Here is a 21,271-nt window from a genome sequence, read left to right as displayed (position 1 = left end):
AGGAAGAGAGGCAATATTCAAAGAAGCAATGACTAAGAATTTTCCAGAATGGATAAAATCAGTAGATTAATAAGTTCAGGAAGTACGATGATCCCAAGCAGGACAAATAAAACACATGTAGATACATCATAATGAAATTGTAGAGTACCAGAGACATAGAGAACATCTTTAAAGCAGCCAGAGAGAAAAGGCATATTATCTACAATATGGGGACTTCTCAATGTCATCCAAAAGACCATGGAATGAATGCAAAGTGCTCAAAGAAACTGTTAGCCTAGGAGTGTAATAGCAATAATAATTTTCTAGGACAAGAATGAAAGAAAACATTTGCCCAGGTTTAGAGGTACTGGCTGAGTCAATATGGAAAGCTACATTACCGTGTTGCATTTCCTTTTTTTCTTTAAAGCATCAATAAACTATGTACGCTAAGGTAGGATTCTGGGAACCAAAATCTGAAGCTCTACTAGATCCTAAGCTAGGATGGGGTTCAGCAACCATGCTACCCCTACCTTACAAAGCAAAATGCTTTGCACAGAATGGTGCTAAATAAGTATTTGCTCAATGAATGTTGAGTGAACCAAACCCAAGAGACCAAATTCTCATCTTGATTCAGCCATTCACTTTCTGTAGACAGTCTCTCTGCACCTCATTTTTGTTGATGTTTTTCATTTTCCTTGTGAAATAAGGCATTGGAGTAACTCACAGGCTTCCAAACAAACTCTTCTATAGCCATGAAATAGCTTTGACACAACTTGAATACATAACTAGATCAAAGCAGGGCTTCTCTGGTTGAAGTTGGGGAGAGGGGCGGTGCCCTGGTGAATTTGGCCCTTCACTTACCTGCATGATGATAACCTGGGACCTCCCTGAACTCTAAGGTTTTGCAGAGAGTTTGAAAATCATTGTCTTGGGACATCCTTCCAGCTTATACTCCATTATTATCAAGAAACCATCAAGTAAGAACATGCCTTTCCCAAAATAGAGAAAGGGGTTTAGAGCCCCTCCTCTCTCTTCTGGCCTCTCACAATACTCAGTAGAGAGACAGACAACTTATTTTTATCCCTGGTTCCTGGAAGGCTTATTCTTTGCTCAACATAGTTTTCCAGCCAAGAAAAAGCCCTTCTATGCCTGCGTCTGTCCTGTAGCCAAAGAACTGATTAAATTCTTGATTTAATCAATGGTAAATTGATTTACCAAAGAATTGATTAAAAATTCTGAACTTTTGATAAGTACCAAGGGAATTGTCTTCTTCGGAAGATTTTGCCAGTTACAAGCAAGACTGAGCAGGAGATCACACAGTCTCCTTTGGGCTGTATCTACAGGGCCCTGGGGTAGCCACAGGGGCCACATAAAAAAGCAGAACTTGTGCCCTGTGCTTGGGGGCTGAGAGAGTCCCCACCCACAGTGTCTTCCTACCTCCCCCCTCCCCCCTGTGCAGGTTTCCCATAGTTCTAAGCCCTCCTGGCTTCACATTCTGATTTCTCTTGATACGTATCTGGAACCTTGACTTCCTGATGACTGCTTTGTGATTAGGATTTCACTGGAAGCTATTCCTCAAAACTGTTGCCTGATTTCAAGTTTCCAGTTCCATGACAGTGGCCATAATGTGCCCAGCCTGGCACCATCTTTTGGGATCCCTGCCTCTGGCTAGAAAGGAGATCCAAGACTCAGAATTGAAGGTAGTTTTTGTAAACAGGTCTGAAGTCTCTGAGGTGGAAGGAGCCTGGGAGTAACTAGAGTAGGCTGGCCAGTCTTTGGGCTCAGAAGTTTGGTTGTAAAAGTAGAAGGGGAAAAGGGGACTACATAGTCTACTCAAAGGTTCAGTTGTAATGTTCTTGGGTGGGAGGTGATGGGGTTGGGTCAAGGTCATCCTCTCTAGTAACCCCAGTAGAGAGTGAACCCAGGTGAAACCCACTGGGTGCTGGTCCCTTCTTGTGCAGGTGCACCCATCCAGAAGGAGGAAGGTGATCAGGATCAACCTGAAGGGTAGCACTATAGGCATGATAGGTCCAAGAGGGCAGCTTGTGCCTACAGCAACAGGTCAGGGGTCTCAGGCTTTGCATGGGTGGTGGAAGGAGGACTGACAGGTCAAAGTCAACCCACCCTCATTGGAGGCCAGCCCCAGGTCAGAATGGATGCATGAGTCTTTCCATACCTGCTAACCATGCTGGGTTGCACTGAATGGTGTCCCTTCGAGTATATTCTGCTGATGCTGACAATACCACTTCCAGGCTAAATAGGTATCTACCTAAGTCTACATGTGGCTGTAACTTCTTATCCTGGTGGAGGAGGTAAAATCTTCCAGAAGGATAGTTCCTATTTAGTTGAAAACAGAGGACTTGGTAATTGAAGACTAACCCTGTAGTAAAAATCCAGTGCCTATCTTGATCTGTTAGTTTACCAGGAGCTACTGATAGAGCAATATCTAAGGCTTCCAAGGCCTCTGGAATCATAAAAGGTTTGAACTGGAAAGAGAGCAGGAGACATTGAGACCATATACTTTACCTTAACCAAGGAGGATACTAAAGGCCAGAGAGGTAAACTGACTTGTCTAAAAACACACAGCCAGTTAAGGGCACTGTCTTGCAATTCTGAGCTAGGGGTATCGTGGTACAGAGGGGATGGGTTTGAAATCAGACAAAACTGGGGTTGAATCCTGGCTTGATCCTTACCAGCTGCTTGATCTCAAGCAACTTACCTTGCCTGTGCCTGCTTTCTCACTAGTGATGGAGGTTAACAGTATTATACCCCCATTTTAAAGGCTGTTTGAAAAACTCATTTTATATGTTAATGTAACATCTGTCACACATTGGGTCCTCTATAGTAATACTCTCTTCCTTTGAGACAGGATAATATTTTGATACAATAACTGTAGTAATCAAGACTTTTTTCACCTCACAATTCCTGAAGTCCAGGGCCCTTCCCCTGCCCCAAGCAACAAGGGCATCCTACCTTCCTGCCCCAGGGAAGGAAGGTGATGGCCATGAAGAAGGCGTGAGAGCCAGTCCTCATTGGAGTTTTGATGGTCAAAACTATTGAATTGCAAAAGTTTAGGATTTTATTTTATTTTTTTAATTTAAATTTTATTTTATTATTTTAAAAGTAATCTCTACACCCAACATGGGGGTCTAACTCATGACCCCAAGATCAACAGTCATATGCTCAACCAATTGAACCAGTCAGGTGCCCCCCTAAGAGTTTAGGATTTTAAATATCAAAAACTTAAGCTCTAAAGCACTCAAGACCTAAAGTTGATGCCAAAAGAAGAGATTTGGAAGAAGTGAGGTATGTTTAGATTATTGCCCCTAGGTGAGGTAAACACCCTTGGGTTAAGAAAGGGAGGGAGTGGGAGGCAAGCCAGAGAGCTTGGATGCTGATGGGTCTGGAAAGGGGGCTCTATGTTCTACCTCACTCTGGGGGGAGACAGGGGGGAAAAGGATAATATGAGGAAGATGCTAGAAAGGGTGAAAGGATAGATGTGTGTGTGTGTGTGTGTGTGTGTGTGTGTGTCAGAGGGGGAGAGAGACAGAGACACCAGGGGAGAGACAAAGAGGGGGAATGAGTATACTGAAGCATGGAAGGAAGGGGGGGAGAGTCTGGAAGTTGCTTACAAGCAAGAGGACCAGGATACAGCTGTGCTCTACCTGGACCAACACCTGGAGACTAGATGGAATCAAGGACTTATCAGGGATGCCAGCCAGAGGAGTTAGATGAGGACAAACTGGAACCAGATTCTTCCCACCCCCTCGCCATGCTTTGCATCACGTAGGCCCCCTCAATAGCTTAACCCAGGAGGAGAGAAGGAGACCCTGAACTGAAATTGAGCTTTTGGCACATGGAGAAGATAAGCGAAAAATCAAAGTACATGTCTTGCACCTCTGAGTTTTGTGGGCTAAGTATTCTCTAGACTTCATCTCCTACCTCCCTTTCTCCCTTCCCCTGGAGCCTTTGCTGGATGTTGGGTACTCAGATGGTTTTCAAGGAGGCTTTCTCAGGGTAGTCCAGAGGCAAAGATCCCCAATGCCAAGGCTAGCCTAGGTATAACAGCATGACCTGCCTTCAAGGACTCCCAAGAGTTGGACAATGCCCCATCAACAGAGCCGGGATGGACCCTCTCCCTGTGGTCCAACTGCCTCAAACCGCCAGTGACTTTTGAGCAATGAGAGGTGGAGGGAACCCAATAAAAACATTGAATTTCTGACCCACCTGGCCAGATGGGAGCTCAGAACAGATTCAAATCAGGTTTACAGAAATAGAAGAAACATAATCATCTCTTGAACCCAAATGTTGTGGTGGATGTAAACTTATACCTGACATGTCTGCCTATCTCATCAACAAAGGTTTTTTGTTTTGTTTTTGAGGGGAGAGGAGGAAAAAAAGCTGTAAGATTCTCATTTTCATTTTAATAGAGTTGTCTCCTTCATAAGCGGCAATGATAGTGTTGGACAAAACCCTCTCAAACTGGGCCAGCTTCCTTATGAGACGATCACACTCTGAAGTTCTGGAGATTTGAGTCTCCTCAGGGTCTGCAGGACACCCCTGGGCTCACTGGGCCAAAGGGAGGAAAACATGTGGTCTTTGAAATCAGCTCTAGGTTCTCACTTTGTGTCTGCCCTTGATAGCTGTGTGACCTTGGGCATGTTTCTTTACTTCTCCGAGCCTCAGTTTCCTCACCGGGTACACGTGGATAATAATAACATTGACTGCACAGGATGCTTGTTAGATGAGAAGAGGTGATGTCTACACAGCACTTAGCTTTGTGTCCGGTATATGCAATGAGAGCTCAACAGATGGCAGCTGTTGACGTTGTTATAATTATTACCGTTCATTGCTCTGGAAAGCCTCTAGTGGGGAGGATGTTTTAACCCTGCTGCCTTTCTCCAGATCCCTTACTCTGACACCCACAGGAAGGCTTTAGGATGTTTTCATTCCACTTGGTGCAGACCCATTAGGGCTGCTGGCAAAACTGGATGGGACATTAGGTGTCAAGTCCAATCTCTTCACAGATTCAAGGGGTGAAATATGTTCAGGACTGCGGTGCAGGAGTCCCAAGCTGCCAGCAGTAACCTTTTCCATGACATAAATGACATCAGGCTGGCCCAGCACATTGAAAACCACCAGCTTCCAATTATCCTCCGGCCGAGCTCCCAGTGCTTCCTTTTGGGGAAGCTGAAAAGTAATCATAGTTATCATCCTAAATTGCCACCTTTTCTATTGATTTCCACATTATCATAGCACAAGGGGGCTCGGCAAGAACTTGGGTTGAGACTCATTATTTCTACTGTGTATTGTTAGTGATTTTCTCCTCTCATGAAAATAGGGACCATGTGTGTTGGCAAAAAAAAAAAAAAAAAGAAAGAAAGAAAAAAAAAAGGCGGAAGCCTTAATAACAAAAGAACTGCCTTTCATATTGTTCCAGTTTGATGGCCCATCTCTCTGCTGTGTTCTCAGTTCTTTTCCAGTTTTCGGTGGCCTGATTTTTCAAGAGTATAATGCTGATGTTTTTGCCCTTCTTGGCACAACTGCCAACCCCAAATCATAACAAACAGAACGATCTAGGTCTTCATATGTGCTAAAAATAAGAAATTTTTTGATGGTTTTGTTAAACTGAGGCATCATGGATGTGGATTCCGTCAGCAGTTGGAAGACTCATCCTGGATGTTTTTTCTCTCTGAAACCAGACCTCTTTATGGATCCCCAGAAGCTAGCCTCCAACCCAGAGCCAGATTCTCCAGCTGTTCTTGAGAATCGTCTTTAACCAGAAGTGGGGCTTCTCTGGGACCCTTGGGTGGGGCATCCGGAGCATGCTCTTAAAGGAATTTAATAGAGCAGGAGGAGGAAAAGAAGTAGTGTCAGCACAGTCAGGAAAAGGGATATAACTAGTGGAATTCTGTGAAAAGGACAGGATATTTTTATTATAATGACTACCATCTCTCAAGCAATTTGAGGTGCTAGGCATCATCTGAAAGCCCTCTGACAAACATCAGCAAACAAGCAGTGGGTGCTCACCAGGTGCAGGACCGTGCCAAGCATTTTACATGAATGCTCACTTCATCCTTACCGTGGCCCTCTCATCACCACTATTTCATGGCTGAGGCATCTGAGGCTCAGAGCTGTAGCCCCAGGCTAAGGTCATTTAGCTGGTGTGTGCCATTCTACTCTGGACTGAGGGAAAATCCAGGCACGGGGTCCGTGTATGGAGATCAAGAAGGATGAACCAACAAAACTGAGGTCAGTGTGAATCAATACAGAACAGAGACAGGTGATTTTCCCAGGGGACAGACACTGAAGAGCTGCTTATAAATGTGGTGAGATCAGGGTGTTTTCTCAATCTCAGTGAGAAAAATCTCTTCTTTCCCCCATAAGGGTGGGTACCAATTTAGTGGACAATCAGAAAGTTCTAATTGTGCAAACAGTAACATGATGGCCAAAGGGAAGTATTTATTTATTTTTTTTAATGTTTATTTATTTTTGAGAAAGAGAGAGAGACAGAACGTGAGTGTGGGAAGGCAGAGAGAGAAAGAGAGGGAGACATGGAATCCAAAGCAGCCTTCAGGCTCTAAGCTCTCAGCACAGAGCCCAACACAAGGCTCGTATCCACGGACTGCGAGATCATGACCTGAGCCAAAGTTGGACGCTTGACCAACTGAGCCATCCAGGCACCCCCAAAGGGAAGTGTTTTAAAGTTGATGGATTTGTAAGGCTCAGTGAGAATTATTCTGACTCTTTCTGGAAAAAAAAGGATGTTTGGACTTCAACTGAGGAGAGCATGTGGCTCCAGAGTTGTTGACACACTTCCGGAAGGCATACCCAGGAAACCTCCCTGACGGCGGAGGCTAACTCATATTCTTAAGATCTGGTCATTGCCCCAAAGTCTTCTATTTTAGCTTAAAAATTACTTGAAGAATTTTGCATCGTATTCTACCCATATCTCAGAAAATGGGATATAAAAAAGATGGCTGGTGTTTACCTATGTCCTTTATTGCCTGTACTCTCCAGATTTGTGTATCAGAGACTGAGAAGACGGCTCCAATAATAACCAACTCTCCTGACAATGTCTTACTTTCCTTAGACTGATTTTTACTTATCGAAAGACCACACTGACCAGCAAATGGAAGTATTCTGGCCTCTGTGGTCACCCAGCTTCTCACTGCAGGTTTGTAAGTTCGAATCCTTAATAACAAATCAGTTATTGTGAGTGTAATCGGCGTTTGAGTCAAATTCCCAGGGGCTGGTCACTGTGAAGTGAATAGAAACAGAAATTCTGCACTTCCCAACCTAAGGACAAAGCCTTGCAGTGATGATAGCCCCAAGCAAACACAGCTGCCCCACCCCAGATCTTCAGTCTGTCCTGTTCAACTCAGCCAACAGGAAAGGTAAGGCTAGACACAGACATTCAAGGACAGAAGGTATGAGGAGCAGTGTCAAGGGGAGACATCTCAGTGACTTGGAGGAGAGGAGAAATCTGGAGCAAAGGAGAACAATAAAGAAATTCACACTAGTGTGCAGGCTATGTAGTTATGTAGCGTAACAGCAATTTATTAAGTGCCTGTGTGGTGTGGACCGTGGAGGGTAAGGGTGTGAAATCATCACAAGGCTCCACAGGCCCACAGATGTCCCAAATAGTCTACTGCAAATGAAAGAGGCAATGCAACATAGCACAAGGGAGAACAGCATGCCGGTTAAGCACATGGGCTCTGGAGCCGGACACAGCTGGCTTTGGGTCCCAGCTGTGCCCCTTCCTGTCTGTGTGACTTGAGCAAGTGTGTAACCTCAGTTTCCTCATCTGTAAAATAGGGACAAAACAAGTACCCACCTCAGTGGCTTGTTGTAGTAAGGACTAAATAAATGAGCTAACATACATATGATCAATACCTAATGACTAAAACACTCAAAAAATGTTGGCTTTTGTTATGTAATTACATATCACAATGACAATTTATAAAGCTCTATTAATGAGTAACCCTTGGGGATGGGTCATGAACTATTACAAGGATGGAATCTGTACATGCACATTGCATTGTTTATTATGGTCTGTGGCTTATCCATCTTTTAAAAAAGATATCTGTAGATGCTATGGTAATGAATGAGACGCATCCTAATTAAAATTGTTGTTTAAATTATGGAAGCTTTTAGTCACTGGGTGCTTTCTCAGATACGGAAGTGCAGTTACCACTAAATGAAATAATCACGAGTGACACCGTTGCAGCATCTGTGCCTGGCATTCTTATAAGTGCCTCAGATATATCACCTCGCTTAATCTTTACAACAACCCTAGGAAGTTGGTTATCTTGTTCATTTCAGCGGTAGAGAATTTAAATGATGTCTCCAAGGCTAGTGAGTGGTCGGGCAGGGATTCGAAGTCAAACCACCTGCCCCCTGAGCCTCTGCTCCGAACCACCAGGCGCATGGCCCCTAACATGCAGCTTTGCAATGTGTTCTGACATTTCCTCACACTTGGAAATGCAGGAAACCACCAGTGCATGAAGAATGAGGTCAACCCATTACAGGAGGGACAGTAGAAAAGGAAATTCATTCTAAAATGTACTGTGGTTTGATGTAAGGGCTGTCTGTGTGCTTGTGCCCACAGGCTTAGGCTTGGATCATGGGTGAAGGATGGGATGAGGGTCCAGAAAAGTATGTCTCAAAATCCCAAGGTGATTTACCACTAGAAGCTCCCACTCTGAGACCGCTGTCATAACACCCTGGGCAGAGCTGACCCGATGGTGGCAGGCGGATGGGACGTAGGACTTACCGGTCGAGGCAGACTGTACTGGTACATTTCTGGGCGATAGGTGGGTACCCACTGCACCCCTGCCCTGGGCCGCGTCATGGTCCCTGGAGCGCTGGTTACAACCTCCGAGTAGGGCAGGTGCTGTGCTGAGCCGTAAGCCTCCTGGTGCCGGCTCTGGCCCGCGTGGCCTGCAGATGCCAGGCTGAAGGCCTCCTCCAGTAGCATGTGCATCTGCTGCCTGACCTCATCGATGGAGGGCTGGGAGCTCAGTGTGGAGGTCTCCGAGTGACCTTTCATCTGCCTTGATCGGGCATAGCCCCGGGGCTCATTCACTCTGTCGATGTTGGTTTCCTCTATGATCTCAGGCTCAGTCTGTGGGATCAAACACACGCCCGTGGATTTGTTAATGAACTGTCCTTCCCATTAATGTTGTCTGTACTTACTCTAAAATGTTCAGCTTGGACATGTGATATTAGGTGAAGTGTTCATTTATGTTATCTCCTAGCTGCCCATCTGGAACTCACACACAGGGTGGGTCAGCTAGCATTATGTTAGTGAGGTCACACTCCAGCTATCCATGCATACCTCACTTTCCCATAGCTCGAGCGATGCAGCAGGCTTTGCTAACTGTCATAAGGATGATGAGAAATGGCTTTTCATTGACAACATTAGTGATAATCTCTAAAACCTTGTAGAGAGATTCTCCACCCTCATGCATTTTAGGTAAAAGAATCTAGAGCGTCTGGCAGTCTAAGTGTTGGTGCTCTAGACTAAACTCTAAAGGGTCGCGTGTCCAGCCATGTAGGGGACTGCCGGTTGCCTGATACCGATTATCAGAGAAAGCAACAAAATCCTGCCTCTAGATCACTGATCTCAAAGTGTGGTGCACACTCTGGAGCAGGGTCCAGCAACCTGTGCTTTAGCAAGCCCTCTAGGAGATTCTCATGCCTCCTCAAGTTTGAGACCGACTGATCTGGAATGTTCCCCCACCTTCTTCCTGTGAACCTTCCATTTAGGGAGTGGCCGCAGTACCTAAGTGGGCAGAGGCTGGGGCGTCATGAGCTTCCAGAGCAGGCTGCATGGACTGTCTTATGCTCACCTGCAGATGAATGCTTATTCAATGAATCTGCCTGTGTCTTTGGTCTCTTGGTCTGAGACTTATTTTTGTGACACCCTGAAAGTAAGGCTGTAGGAGAGTAGTTAATCCACGTTCACTTCAAGCGTGTCCGTGGCTACTATTGTCTTCTAAAAGACTCGAGCGTTCTGGGAGAATAAATCAGCACAGATCAGTTTACCATTCTGCTGTCCATCCGCGACATAAGTGACACATTGTCACTTTAGCAAAATCAGACAATACAGATAAGTAAGAGGGGGAAAAAATCTAAAAATCCATTAACCTTTGGTGTACTTGTTCTACTCCTAAATCTATCCGGGTGTGCATGTGAACTTCTCCATACACACATACCCATTTAAAAAGATGTATGTATTTATACCCTAGTTCTGGGTATTTATTATTATTTTACGTGGAATGAACATTCTCCTACCTGCATGCCACAATTTAACAGCTGTGTGACCATTGGCAATGTCTTAGCTTAGGTTCCTCCAAAAGGCAGGACCTGAGACTTATTTTATATGCAGATTATTTATTTTGGAAAACAATTCCAGGAAATAGGAGTTGGGGCCTGGGATGAGTAAATTGAGGGAAGGAAAAAAAGCCAATTAAGGGTGGGCACTAAATTCATGATTGCTGTGGGCAATTGAAGCTTAATCCCACCAGGACGCTCCCAAGAACCAAGCAGAATATGCTTTAAGATTGTAGAACAAAATTTTGTCTACCAGTCCTCAGCCCCCATCAGTCAAGAGTTCCTCTAGAAAGTGTCCTTGTACTCTGAGATCTGTGCAGGTGCCAGATCGGTGCAATGGGCTCCCATGGGTGTCCCACGGAACAGAGATGGAGAAGCCTCAGGGCAGAAGCAAAAGCCAAGGGATCGCTAAGGTGACATGGTCAAGTTATTGCTGGGTAGGGTAGAGGCTGCAGCCAGGCCAGATCTAAACAGTGTGCTGAGAAGATAAAAGACAGGGCATGAAAGATTTTCCAACCTGCAAAGTTACTTAACTTCCTGTTGCTTCAATTTCCTCATCTGTAAAATGAGGATAATAGCGTCTACCTCCAGGGGTCTTACAAGGATTAAACACAATGATACACACAAAGTTTAGAACAGTAGCGTATGGTGAAACACAGGAATAGTAGCCACCGTCATCACCATAATTGTCATTATTATTACTTTTATATATTCACCTGCACCTGTTTCTCATGTAATTACTATGCATAAACTGGATACATGAGATAGAGCATAAGAAAAGGTCACCAGGGAACTTGTTCATAAAGGGAAGTCTTTCCCTCCTTAAAATCTACATATGGAAGGTCAGCAATTTGTTATTTTTCCTATTTATATATATTTTAATGTTTGTTTGTTTTTGAGAGAGAGAGAGAGACACACACACACACACACACACACACAGCACGAGTGGGGGAGGGGCAGAGAGAGAGGGAGACACAGAATCTGAAGCAGGCTCCAGGTTCCAAGCTGTCAGCACACAGCCCAACTCAGGGCTTGAACCCATGAACCATGAGATCATGACCTGAGCTGAAGTCGGATGCTTAACTGACTGAGCCACCCAGGCGTCCCTATTTTTCCTATTTTAAAAATGTTATTTACTTTCCTTTAGTCTTAAATTAATATAAGTGCATTAGAGAAAAAATAGAAATTACAGAAAACACAAAAAAGGAGACATTTCCTCTAATTGTATCACCCAGAGTTAAGGCTTAGCCCTAGTTCAAGATCAAAAGATGAGGTTCTCTGTCAACCTTCAATTCTAGATTTATCAACAACCATCTATAGTATGAATTGAGAATACTATTTTGATATGAACACAGGTCAAAATAGGTTCTGGAGTAGAAGGCAAAATTACTTTTGCCATAATAAACAAACTCCTAGACACTTCATACCTGGGTGCATGCCCCCGTGGGGCTCTTATAAATTGGGGATCTTTAGGAAGAGGTTTGAGATTGCTTTCCCGGAAATGTGCTCCCCGAAGGCTTGGGGATTCCTTCCAGGGTAGTGAATGCAACTTCTGACAAAAATTTTCTTCACAATGCATAGAACATTCTGGATAGAATTTCAGACCCTGGAAGGACTTGAGGAGACCATTTAAATCAAACCCTATTTTACAGATGAGGTAATCAAGGCCAGAGTGTTTAAGTGACTTATCCAAAGTCACCCAGGTGGGCAATGGCAGAGCCTTGTCCTCTCAGCTCCTGGCCCTTGCACATCCTGCTGTACCGCATTGTCTCTCACATTTCCCTGTCAATACTGGTTGCTACCCACACATTGCCCTTCCTCCCTGCATCCCCGTCTCCCTAATAAATAATGGATGCTTAATGCTAAACTACTCCCAGGTGGAAGATTAATGGCACTGGGGTGAGCTATGATTTTTCCCACCCCTGAGTTGTGCTATGCATTTTCAGTCATATTGGTAGATCTATTATGTGAATTTATAGTTGTGCCTTAAGTAGGACAAAAATACACTTCTTAGCAACAACTCTCCACTCTGAGGCTCTCCCAGGAGCCCCGGGGCGGGGGGGGGGGGGGGCGGGGGAGCTGTGCTGGCTTGGCAGGTTGGTTCTCTGAGTAATACTGTTGGGGAGAGATAACCTTGGCTGAGGAAGTGGAGACACTTTCTCCACGCTCCCACTGCATCCACCCCACAGTACTGCAACAGAAGTCAGCCTCTGCTTCCCACCCCAGGGTTTGCATTTCATATGGGACAGGGCTTCCCTTTAACGGGAGGGCCCACAGTTATAACCCAAGTAACTTCGACACGTTTGTTCCAGCCTCCTATTTTCCCACTCTTCTCACTTGGTTTTTCAGTCTCTTGACATCTACCAATGGAAACAAGACAAACTCTCATTATACCCTGGGATGCTCCCTCATCACACTTGTATTTGCTTATTTAATGTCTGTCTTGTCCAAGTCTGGACACTCCCTGAGCCCACTCACCTCTGTCTCTTAGGAGCTTAGCATCAGATACTTGGAGTACCCAAAAAAGCTTTGTGAAATTAAACCAATATGAAATCCTGTCTAACTGCCCATGGGGTATAACTTGAGGTTACGTTAAAGAGCCCACATTCCTAACACATTCATTCGAGTGCTGATGAGCTGTATGACCACAGGCAAGTCACATGAAATCCCTAAGCCTCAGTCTCCTCATCTATAAAATGGGGGAGTTGATCTTTAATCTGTGAAGGACCTTGTGGTTCTCACAGGCCTTGTGGAGGGCCTGGGTTCCTCCTACTGTCATCATTCTGGGGGGAATCCGATGTCTACTCATGAAGGGAATACCCTGCCAACCTCCTTCCCCACCTTGAAATATGTGAGCAGTGATAAATTTGCTCTTTTACTTAACAGACAATTATTATTTCACCTAGGTCCTGGGTTGAGAGTTGTGGATACAGCAATTAATAAGATAGTGACCTAGCCCTCAAGGAGTTCCCAGTGTATAGGAGGAGACAAATAACAAGGACAACGACAACAAAAATAGCAGCTAACAGTTATTCACAGCTTATGTGCCAGACACTGTTTTAAGTGCTTTATATATATTCATTTTTTCTTTCAGTAATCTATGAGGTAGCAACTGTGATTCTCCTTATTTTACAGATGAAGAAATAGATCATTCAATATGTTGCCTATAACTGGCAGATTACCCTTTGTACATATCTAAATAGATCCATTACCTTACCACAGAAATGGGCTCTGAGAGAGGGACAAACAGACTTCTGTGACCAGGAAGACAGACTATACAATAATTACCGAGACTACACAATAATTATCTCATAGATTACTAGAAAGATGGAAAACACCATTATATAGATATAAAGCTCTTCTAAGAGTGTCTGGCACATCAGCATTTCATAATTATTAGCTTCTATCATTATTGTTATTTCTTCATCCCATAGATTGGGAGTGCCTACAGGGTTGAGCCCACATCTCATCCTTATGTCCACAGCCTCCATCCCAGGGCCTACCCCAAAGCCGGAACCAGGAATTGCCTTCTGAGTGAAAGAACTTAACATAGCACGTGCTCAAATGTACTTGAGGACCAGTAATGGGCCAGTCTTGTACTGGGTTTTCCAAGCATGTTATCTCACCCATCCCTGAGGACCATATGGTTGTACCTATTTTCCAGATAAGGCATAATCATGTCTACTGGCTTAACTTGTCCCAAGCCATTCTCCCTGACTTGCACATTTCTGAAAATATCTTTTGCTTTTATTTGACAAAAAGGGGGATACAGGAGCAAAGACAAGCCTCCCAGTGTTGACAGATGCTTGGCTTGGGTACAATGTTGGGAGCTGCATCTGGGACAGATAATATATTTTTAAAGCTTTTTAACTTGAAGTTCACAGTACTTGCTTCTCCAACCTCACACTCTTGTGAAGCCCTGGGGAACTATTTTTCTTAAAAAAAACTATTTTATAAATGAATCAAGATGTACTTCAATAAAAATTCTAAGAAATTAATCAGGGAATGTCTGTTCATGACAGGAAATTAGAAAACACAGATAAGCAAGAAGAAGAAAATTAAAATCCACTCTAATCCTACCACCAGAAATAAGTACTGTTAACATTTTGGCCTTTGTGCATGTCCTTCTAGATGCTTCCTATGCATATGAAATGGGAGAAAGATTACCAGTGCGGGAGCATTGCCAACAACCCTCTCTCCCCAATTCTCACTACCCCATCCTGGGCAAGTAGGAAGAATGCTCAGTTTCTCCCCTCCCCCCTTCCAAGGAGGGCGCAGCATTGGACACACATATTCTCCAGCTTTCATGATGGAAAATATGAGGTGGAAAAGAAAGAACAGGCAGAAGGGGTGTGGGCTGCAGGATTTTTAAGTGGGATTTTGGAGAGAGGTGCAGAAGCAGCTATGACATGTGACTGGGAGAGGAACTGAGGAAATTTAAAAAGTATTGCTGGGCATGATATAATAGCCTTCATGTATATGAAAAATATGAGTGAAGGAGTAGAAGTATTTAAAAATTACTTTTGTTAACACAGACACTCTCTCAGACTGAGCCATCTGGGTCATGGTTTTATAAATAGAACACACACACACACACGTATATATACATATATAAGGTTTTTTATAAAATGGGATTATATATAACATTTTAAAACCTTTTTTATACAACAACATTGTGACATGTCTCTGCCAGTAAATATATGTATTATAGGGAATACCTTTAAATGATGTCATAGCATTCTGCTATATGGAGTTTTCAGCCTATATGCAATAGTCCACTATTTTAGATGGTGTCCTAACATCTTACTATAGAAACAAAGCTGAAATACGTATACTTGTGATTAACACTGTGCATAAACCATGGATTCAGCCCTGGGTTAAACCCCTAGAAGTAGAATTATGGGGTCAGAGCATATATACATATTGAAGATCTTGGATTCTTATGGCATATCATCACTCGGCAGCAAAGGCCATAGATATTTAGAAGAAATTAAGGCCATTTCTTCTCCACACCTGAATACATGAACCCCCTAGGCTTGACTCCTGGTGCCTACTGGAGAGAGTGAGAATCTGTGATCCTTTCAGTGTTGTCCTAGGACAGCCCACACAGGGGCTAAGTATCCATGTTACTTCAGCTTCTCTTTGAAATACCGTAGAACAAACTTGAAGGAAATGGCAGCCCTGCTGGGACCCCCGAGTACCTTCTTTCTAGAAAGTATTTCAACATGGGACACAGCTTAGGACACAGCTCAGTCCTACTGCCTGGTCCCAGAGCATATTCTATAGCTCGAAGACTTCATCAAAATTAAAAACTGGTTTTCTATCAGACACCTAATTAAAGGACTAGCCATGGACCAGGAGAAAATATTAGGATTTGTATCCAGAATATACATGGAATTCCTACAAATGAAGAACAAAAGGACAACTCAATTCAGAGATTTGGCAAAAGGCTGGAATAGACATGTCAGTTAAAGAAGATACATAACATGTCCAATAAACACATGAGGACATGCTCGACATCATTAGCAATTAGGAAATTCTATCATTTCACTTTCACTGGAATGGCTAAAATGAAGGAGATTAATAACGACAAATGTTGGTGAGGTTGAGGAGTAAAATTAGAACTGTCACATTGCTGGCAGATAAAATAGTACACGTGCTTTGTAAACATGTTTGTAGTTTCTTAAAAGTTGAACATATACCTTATGACTCAGAAATTCCACTCCTACATATATTTATCCAAGATAAAGGAAAAGGTTGTCTTGGTCCATTCGGGTTCCCAGAACAAAATACCACAGCCCAAGTAGCTTATAAACAATAGAAATGTATTTCTCACCGTTCTGGAGGCTGGAAGTCGGAGGATGCTAGCTTGGCTGGGTGAAGGTCCTCTTCCGGGTCTGTGACCCAGAAGGACTCACTATATCCTTACATGGAAGACTCCCCCTCACAAGGACTCACTCCTCACATGGAGCAAGGGGTAAGGGAGCTGTCTGGGGTCTTTTTTACAAGGGCACGAATCCTATTCATGAGGACTCCACACTCATGACCTCGTCACTTCCCAAAGACCCTGCCTCCTAATACCAACACACTGGAGATTAGGATTGGAACATACAAATTTTGGGGGGATGCAAACATTCAGACCATAGCACATATGTTCGCAAAATATGTACGTGAAAATATTTATGGCAGTGCTTTCTGGTAGCTCCAAACTGGAAACGACCCAAATGTCCAACAACAGAATGACAGACAAACAATTAGTGGTCTATTTATACGACACAATAAGTTCTCAGGAATAAAAAAAGTAAATAAATGACAGATGCATACCATAACATAGGTGAATTCTAAGCAAAAGAAGTCAGACACAAACAAGTACATGCTGAATGATGGGTGTCATTTATACGAAGTCCAAGAACAGGTAAAACAATGAAGGTAGATATCAGGAATGTGGTTGCCAGAGTGGGGTGTGGTGCAGACTGAATGCCATGAGGAATGGGGTAACTTTCAGGAGGTGATAAAAATGTCCTATATTTTGAGTGGACTGGTGGTTATAAGGGTACACACATGTGTCAATGCTCATCCACTTGTACTAAAGACCTATACATTTTATCATAAAATTTGCCTTAGTTACAACAAAACAAAAAGGCTTGGCCAACATCATTAATTCTATGGGGATGGTCAGGGAAGGCCTCTCTGAAGAGGTGACATTTTTGAAGACCTGAAGAAGGGGTTAGCCATGGGAAGATCATAGGGGAAGCTTATGAAAAAGTCCTGAGATGGGAAAGAGCTTGTAGTATTTGGGAAAAAGTAAGGTGGACTGTTATGGGCTAAATTGTGAACCCCCAAATTCATATGTTGAAGTCCTAATCTCAGGACCTGGGAATGAAACTGTATTTGGAGATAGGGTCTTTGCAGAGGTAATTAAGTTAAAATGAGGCCATTGTTCAAAATGCCTGGTGTTCTTATAAAAGAGGATATTTAGACGCAGGCATGTAAAGAGGGAAGACAGTATGAAGACAGGGAAAAGACAACCATCTAGAATCCAAGAAGAGAGGCCTCAAGATCCTTCCCCACACAACCCCCAGAAGGAACCGACCTTGCCAACACCTGGATCTTAGATGTCTAGCCCCCAGAACTGTGAGAAAATACATTGCAGTTGTTTCAAGTCACCAGGTCTGTGGTACTTAGGACTGCCTGAGCTGACCAATACATGGACCATGTGGCTGGAGCCCCAACTGTCAGAGGAGATGGGGCTAGAAAGGCAGGTAGGAGCCAGATCACGTAGAGTCTTGAAGGCCGTGGTAAGAAGGCTGGAGTGTTTTCAAAGGGCAATGGGAAACTCTTGAGGAATTTTAAGCAAGAGAGAAGCGTGATTGGAATTTATGGAAGGCAAGTTAGAAGGCTCTTGCAGAATCCAGGTAAGGAGAAATGGCAAGGGCTTGAATTAGGGTGGTCATGTACAAAGAAGACGTGGATGAGCTCGAGAAATGTTTTGAAAGAGAGCTGACAGGACTTGCTGGGGATGAGATCTGAGGATGAAATGAAGGAAGGAGTCGAAATTGAGACCTTTTATCAAGAAGGAGTACCCTGTTATATGAGTGTCCTTGATGTTGTCTGAGCTCCCCAAGCATGCATCTTCCTCTGTGCCCTCCCAGTTGCTATTCCTTCTGCCCAAATGCTCTTCCCCAAGGGGCCAACCTGGCTAGCTCCCTCATTTCAGGTCTCTGCTCAGAAGTCACTTCCCCAGACAGCCTCACCCCAGCCAACCTATAAAGAGTGCCTCCTGTTTTCCTCCATTGTGTTGCCCGGCTTTATGTTCCTCCACAGCATTTCTGACGTTGTGCTGAACATCTGTGTGATCAGATGTTTATTACCTGTCCTTCCTACTGGAACAGAAGCTCCGTGAGGGCAGGGACTTTGTGGTGTGTCCTGTTACATCCCAGAATGGCAAATAGTAGGACTTTAATACATACTTGTTGAATGAATAAGTGGAAATTCATCTTAAAAAGAGCCTGGAGGTTCTCTGCTCAAAAGCCTTTACCAGTAAAAGACATTTCCAAGTGTCTAAAATGAATTAGATATAGAGGCCACTTTTAGGCAAATGGGCTTGAGCAATGGAATGTAGAAAGGGCCCACAGCGACCACCTGGCTGACTACAGACAGGCCCATCAGGTGACCTCAAAATATCCATAGATGCTAACTAACCAATGGGCTACTTACAACGAGGCCCAGTTACCAAAAAAGGGAAAATTCCATAAGTTGCCATACTTGCTCATCTTCCCCCTTTAAAAACAGCTCCCATGGGCTGCCTCATGGCAGACAGGCTCTCCTTTGCTGCCCTGCCCACCACTCCCTTGCAGTGTATTCAGTAGACTTCCGTTTCTTTTGCTCTGCCTCAGGTGGATTCTTTCACCACCCACGCCATCAGCTTCTACCGGATTATTGATCATCCCCACACATTTGGGGGCCCCCATCGGATCAAGAGACACGTCATTTAGACACCACATGAGACATCCTTATCCAGAATAGAGTTGAAGAGGAGGGACGAAGGGCTCTTGAGGCCATTTATTCCAGAATTCCTTGAGTTTTGAGCCCCAAAGTGGATAGACGTCTTTAGAAGGCCATATTTCCTAGGACACACAAGTATGTGCAACATCGCTTTGCCTCACCCAGGCAAGAATTTGCCCCAAGGCTCTGATTTTCAGCTCAGTGCTAATCACAGCTCCACCCAGTAAGGAAAACAGACTGAACAAATTCTGCACCTTCACAGCAAGGTCCCAGAGACCAAGTGGAGCGTTCAGCAGGATCCATTTCTGGGCTAGGTGGCCATGATGACTTGATCTGGCTCCATGTCCGTTTTTCTCTCCACCAAACAGGGTCCCTTGGGCAACACAAAATACTGCTTCTCTCCATCTATTGCCTGCCCTGGCCAGAACGGCCCCATTGCAAGCGCTGCCTGCCACTGAGGAAGCAGACACATATTCACAATATTGCTTCTAGAAACCAGAGTCCAGGGGTTTTCACTTCACCTTGTGGGGACAAAAGCTAGAGGGCACAGGTGGAGGCAGCAGCTGCCTCCTGAGCCTGCCTTCTGCTGAAGGTGCAGAATTTGTTCAGTCTGTTCTCCTTACTGGGTGGAGCTGTGATTAGTGCTGAGCTGAAAATCAAAAACTTCTCTGACAATAAAGGGACATTGGTACCTTTCAGAACAGGTAGGAGGGCTCAGATTAAGGGTTTGGTGACTTCTTTTGCACAATAGGCATGCAAGTGGAATTTTTTTTTTGAAAGAGAGTGACAGAGAGAGAGAGAGAGAGAGAGTGCATGTGCACAAGCGTGTATGAGTGGGGAAAGGGTAGAGGGGGAGAGAGCGAATCTTAAGCAGGCTCCATGCTCAGTGCTGAGCCTCACGTGGGGCTTGATCCCATGACTCTGGAATCATGACCCAAGCTGAAATCAAGAGGCAGATGGGTAGCTCAGTCGGTTAAGTGTTCGACTCTTGATTTTGACTCAGGTCATGATCTCAATGTTTGCAGAATCAAGCCCCACACTGAGCTCTGTGCTGACAGAGTGAAGCCTGCTTGAGATTCTCTGTCCCTCTCTCTCTGCCCCTCCCCTGCTTCTCACTCTCTCTCTAAATAAATAATAAAAAAAATAAACATTAAAAAAAAAAAAGAGTTGGATGCTCAACCCACTGAGCCACCCAGGTGCCTACAAATGGAATTTTTAAAAGTCTCAGCAAAACTGCAAATTTCACTGAAAGTTCCAACCCCCTTAATCACAAGGTTGGCTCTGCAGACAACCAGCCCCCATCCTTAGGTGCTTTCCAAGTCGCATCATTAACATAACAAAAGACACCTTAATCTTCTCATCACTTGGGAAATCCCAAGGGTTTTTGGAGCTCTGTGCCAGGAATAGTGGACGAAAACCAAACATATATTTCTTATCATAAGTCACAATATCACAATGTGTGATAAAATTCATAGCAGTCCTGAGATGTCCAAAGTGCTAGAATGGAAAAGAACCAAAACATAGTCTCCGTCTCTCTCTCCTGGACTGTGTTAGCCATAGTTAGAACAGCCAATGTTCACTGTATGTTTTCTATGTGCTTTATCTGCATTAACTCATTTAATTCTTACAACAGCTCTGTAAGGCAGGTGCCATTCGTATCCCCGTTTTATTGATGAGAACACTTAAGAATGGCTTCTCTCATGGGAGCTATTTCACTGTGCACTTTTGAGGGGAGCCATCACCTGTTTTTCCTCATCTTCCTAGTGGAGCTGGTGCTGCAGGCAGCGAGGAGACAGTAGATCAGTTTTGAAAGTCCACACCATCCCATGACAAAACAGGCGCTCCCACCGCCCACACAGATCTGCTCTTTCTCCTTTCGGGTCTGTCTTGAAAAAGCCAGACAGGATCCAAAAAAATCCCCCTTTCTCCTTCTCTGCCCCTAAAACACAACTTCTTGCCATAGCTAAGACTTCCTGAGCCCATGAGGAACAGTGGCCATTGGCTTTTCACTGCTCTCATCTTTCTCTTTATGGAGGGCCTACCGAAGAAGAGAAGATTGAGACTAGAGGGACCGGTGATGTGGAGGGTGACACTGGTGTTGCTCCTTAAGAGGCCCAATTACCAATGTTCCTCAAGTAGCAGATACTGCGATGGCCTCAGCACCCATCCACTCCTCTCCCCATGTCTCAGCCAAGTGGTCTGGGGGAGGGGAGGACTAGCCTACCCCAGGTCCTATGGTAAGGTCTGACTGAGTTAAATCAATCAGCGTTAAGTCTCCCATGGATACGGGGGTGGGCACTTGACCTTCAGAGGCTCAGTTATAGTAAAACCCACCTTGTTTCATGGCTGGAAAAAAGAAATTCTCTCTTTCAATGGTCAACAGAGTATGTAGCTATGGGGCCAAGGCTGCTGTAGCCACTTTCTAGTAGAGCCAACCTATGGATGAATC

The 21,271-nt window shown here is 44.3% G+C and overlaps 1 protein-coding gene across 2 annotated transcripts in view; it reads right to left on the bottom strand.

Moving 5' to 3' along the window:
- Positions 1-21,271, bottom strand: part of KIAA1549L (KIAA1549 like) — a 269,435-nt gene that overhangs the window by 15,104 nt on the left and 233,060 nt on the right. For both annotated transcript variants that reach the window (XM_058688590.1, XM_058688589.1), the window contains exon 17: positions 8,756-9,106. In XM_058688590.1, coding sequence (XP_058544573.1) covers positions 8,756-9,106 — 351 coding nt within the window. The remainder of the gene's footprint in view (positions 1-8,755; positions 9,107-21,271) is intronic.

This window comes from Neofelis nebulosa, chromosome 10 (assembly GCF_028018385.1).
Source record: "Neofelis nebulosa isolate mNeoNeb1 chromosome 10, mNeoNeb1.pri, whole genome shotgun sequence".
NCBI classification, from domain to species: Eukaryota; Metazoa; Chordata; class Mammalia; order Carnivora; family Felidae; genus Neofelis; species Neofelis nebulosa.
The sequence above is the reverse complement of the archived record's forward strand: the minus strand, read 5'-3'. Positions and strand labels throughout refer to the sequence as shown.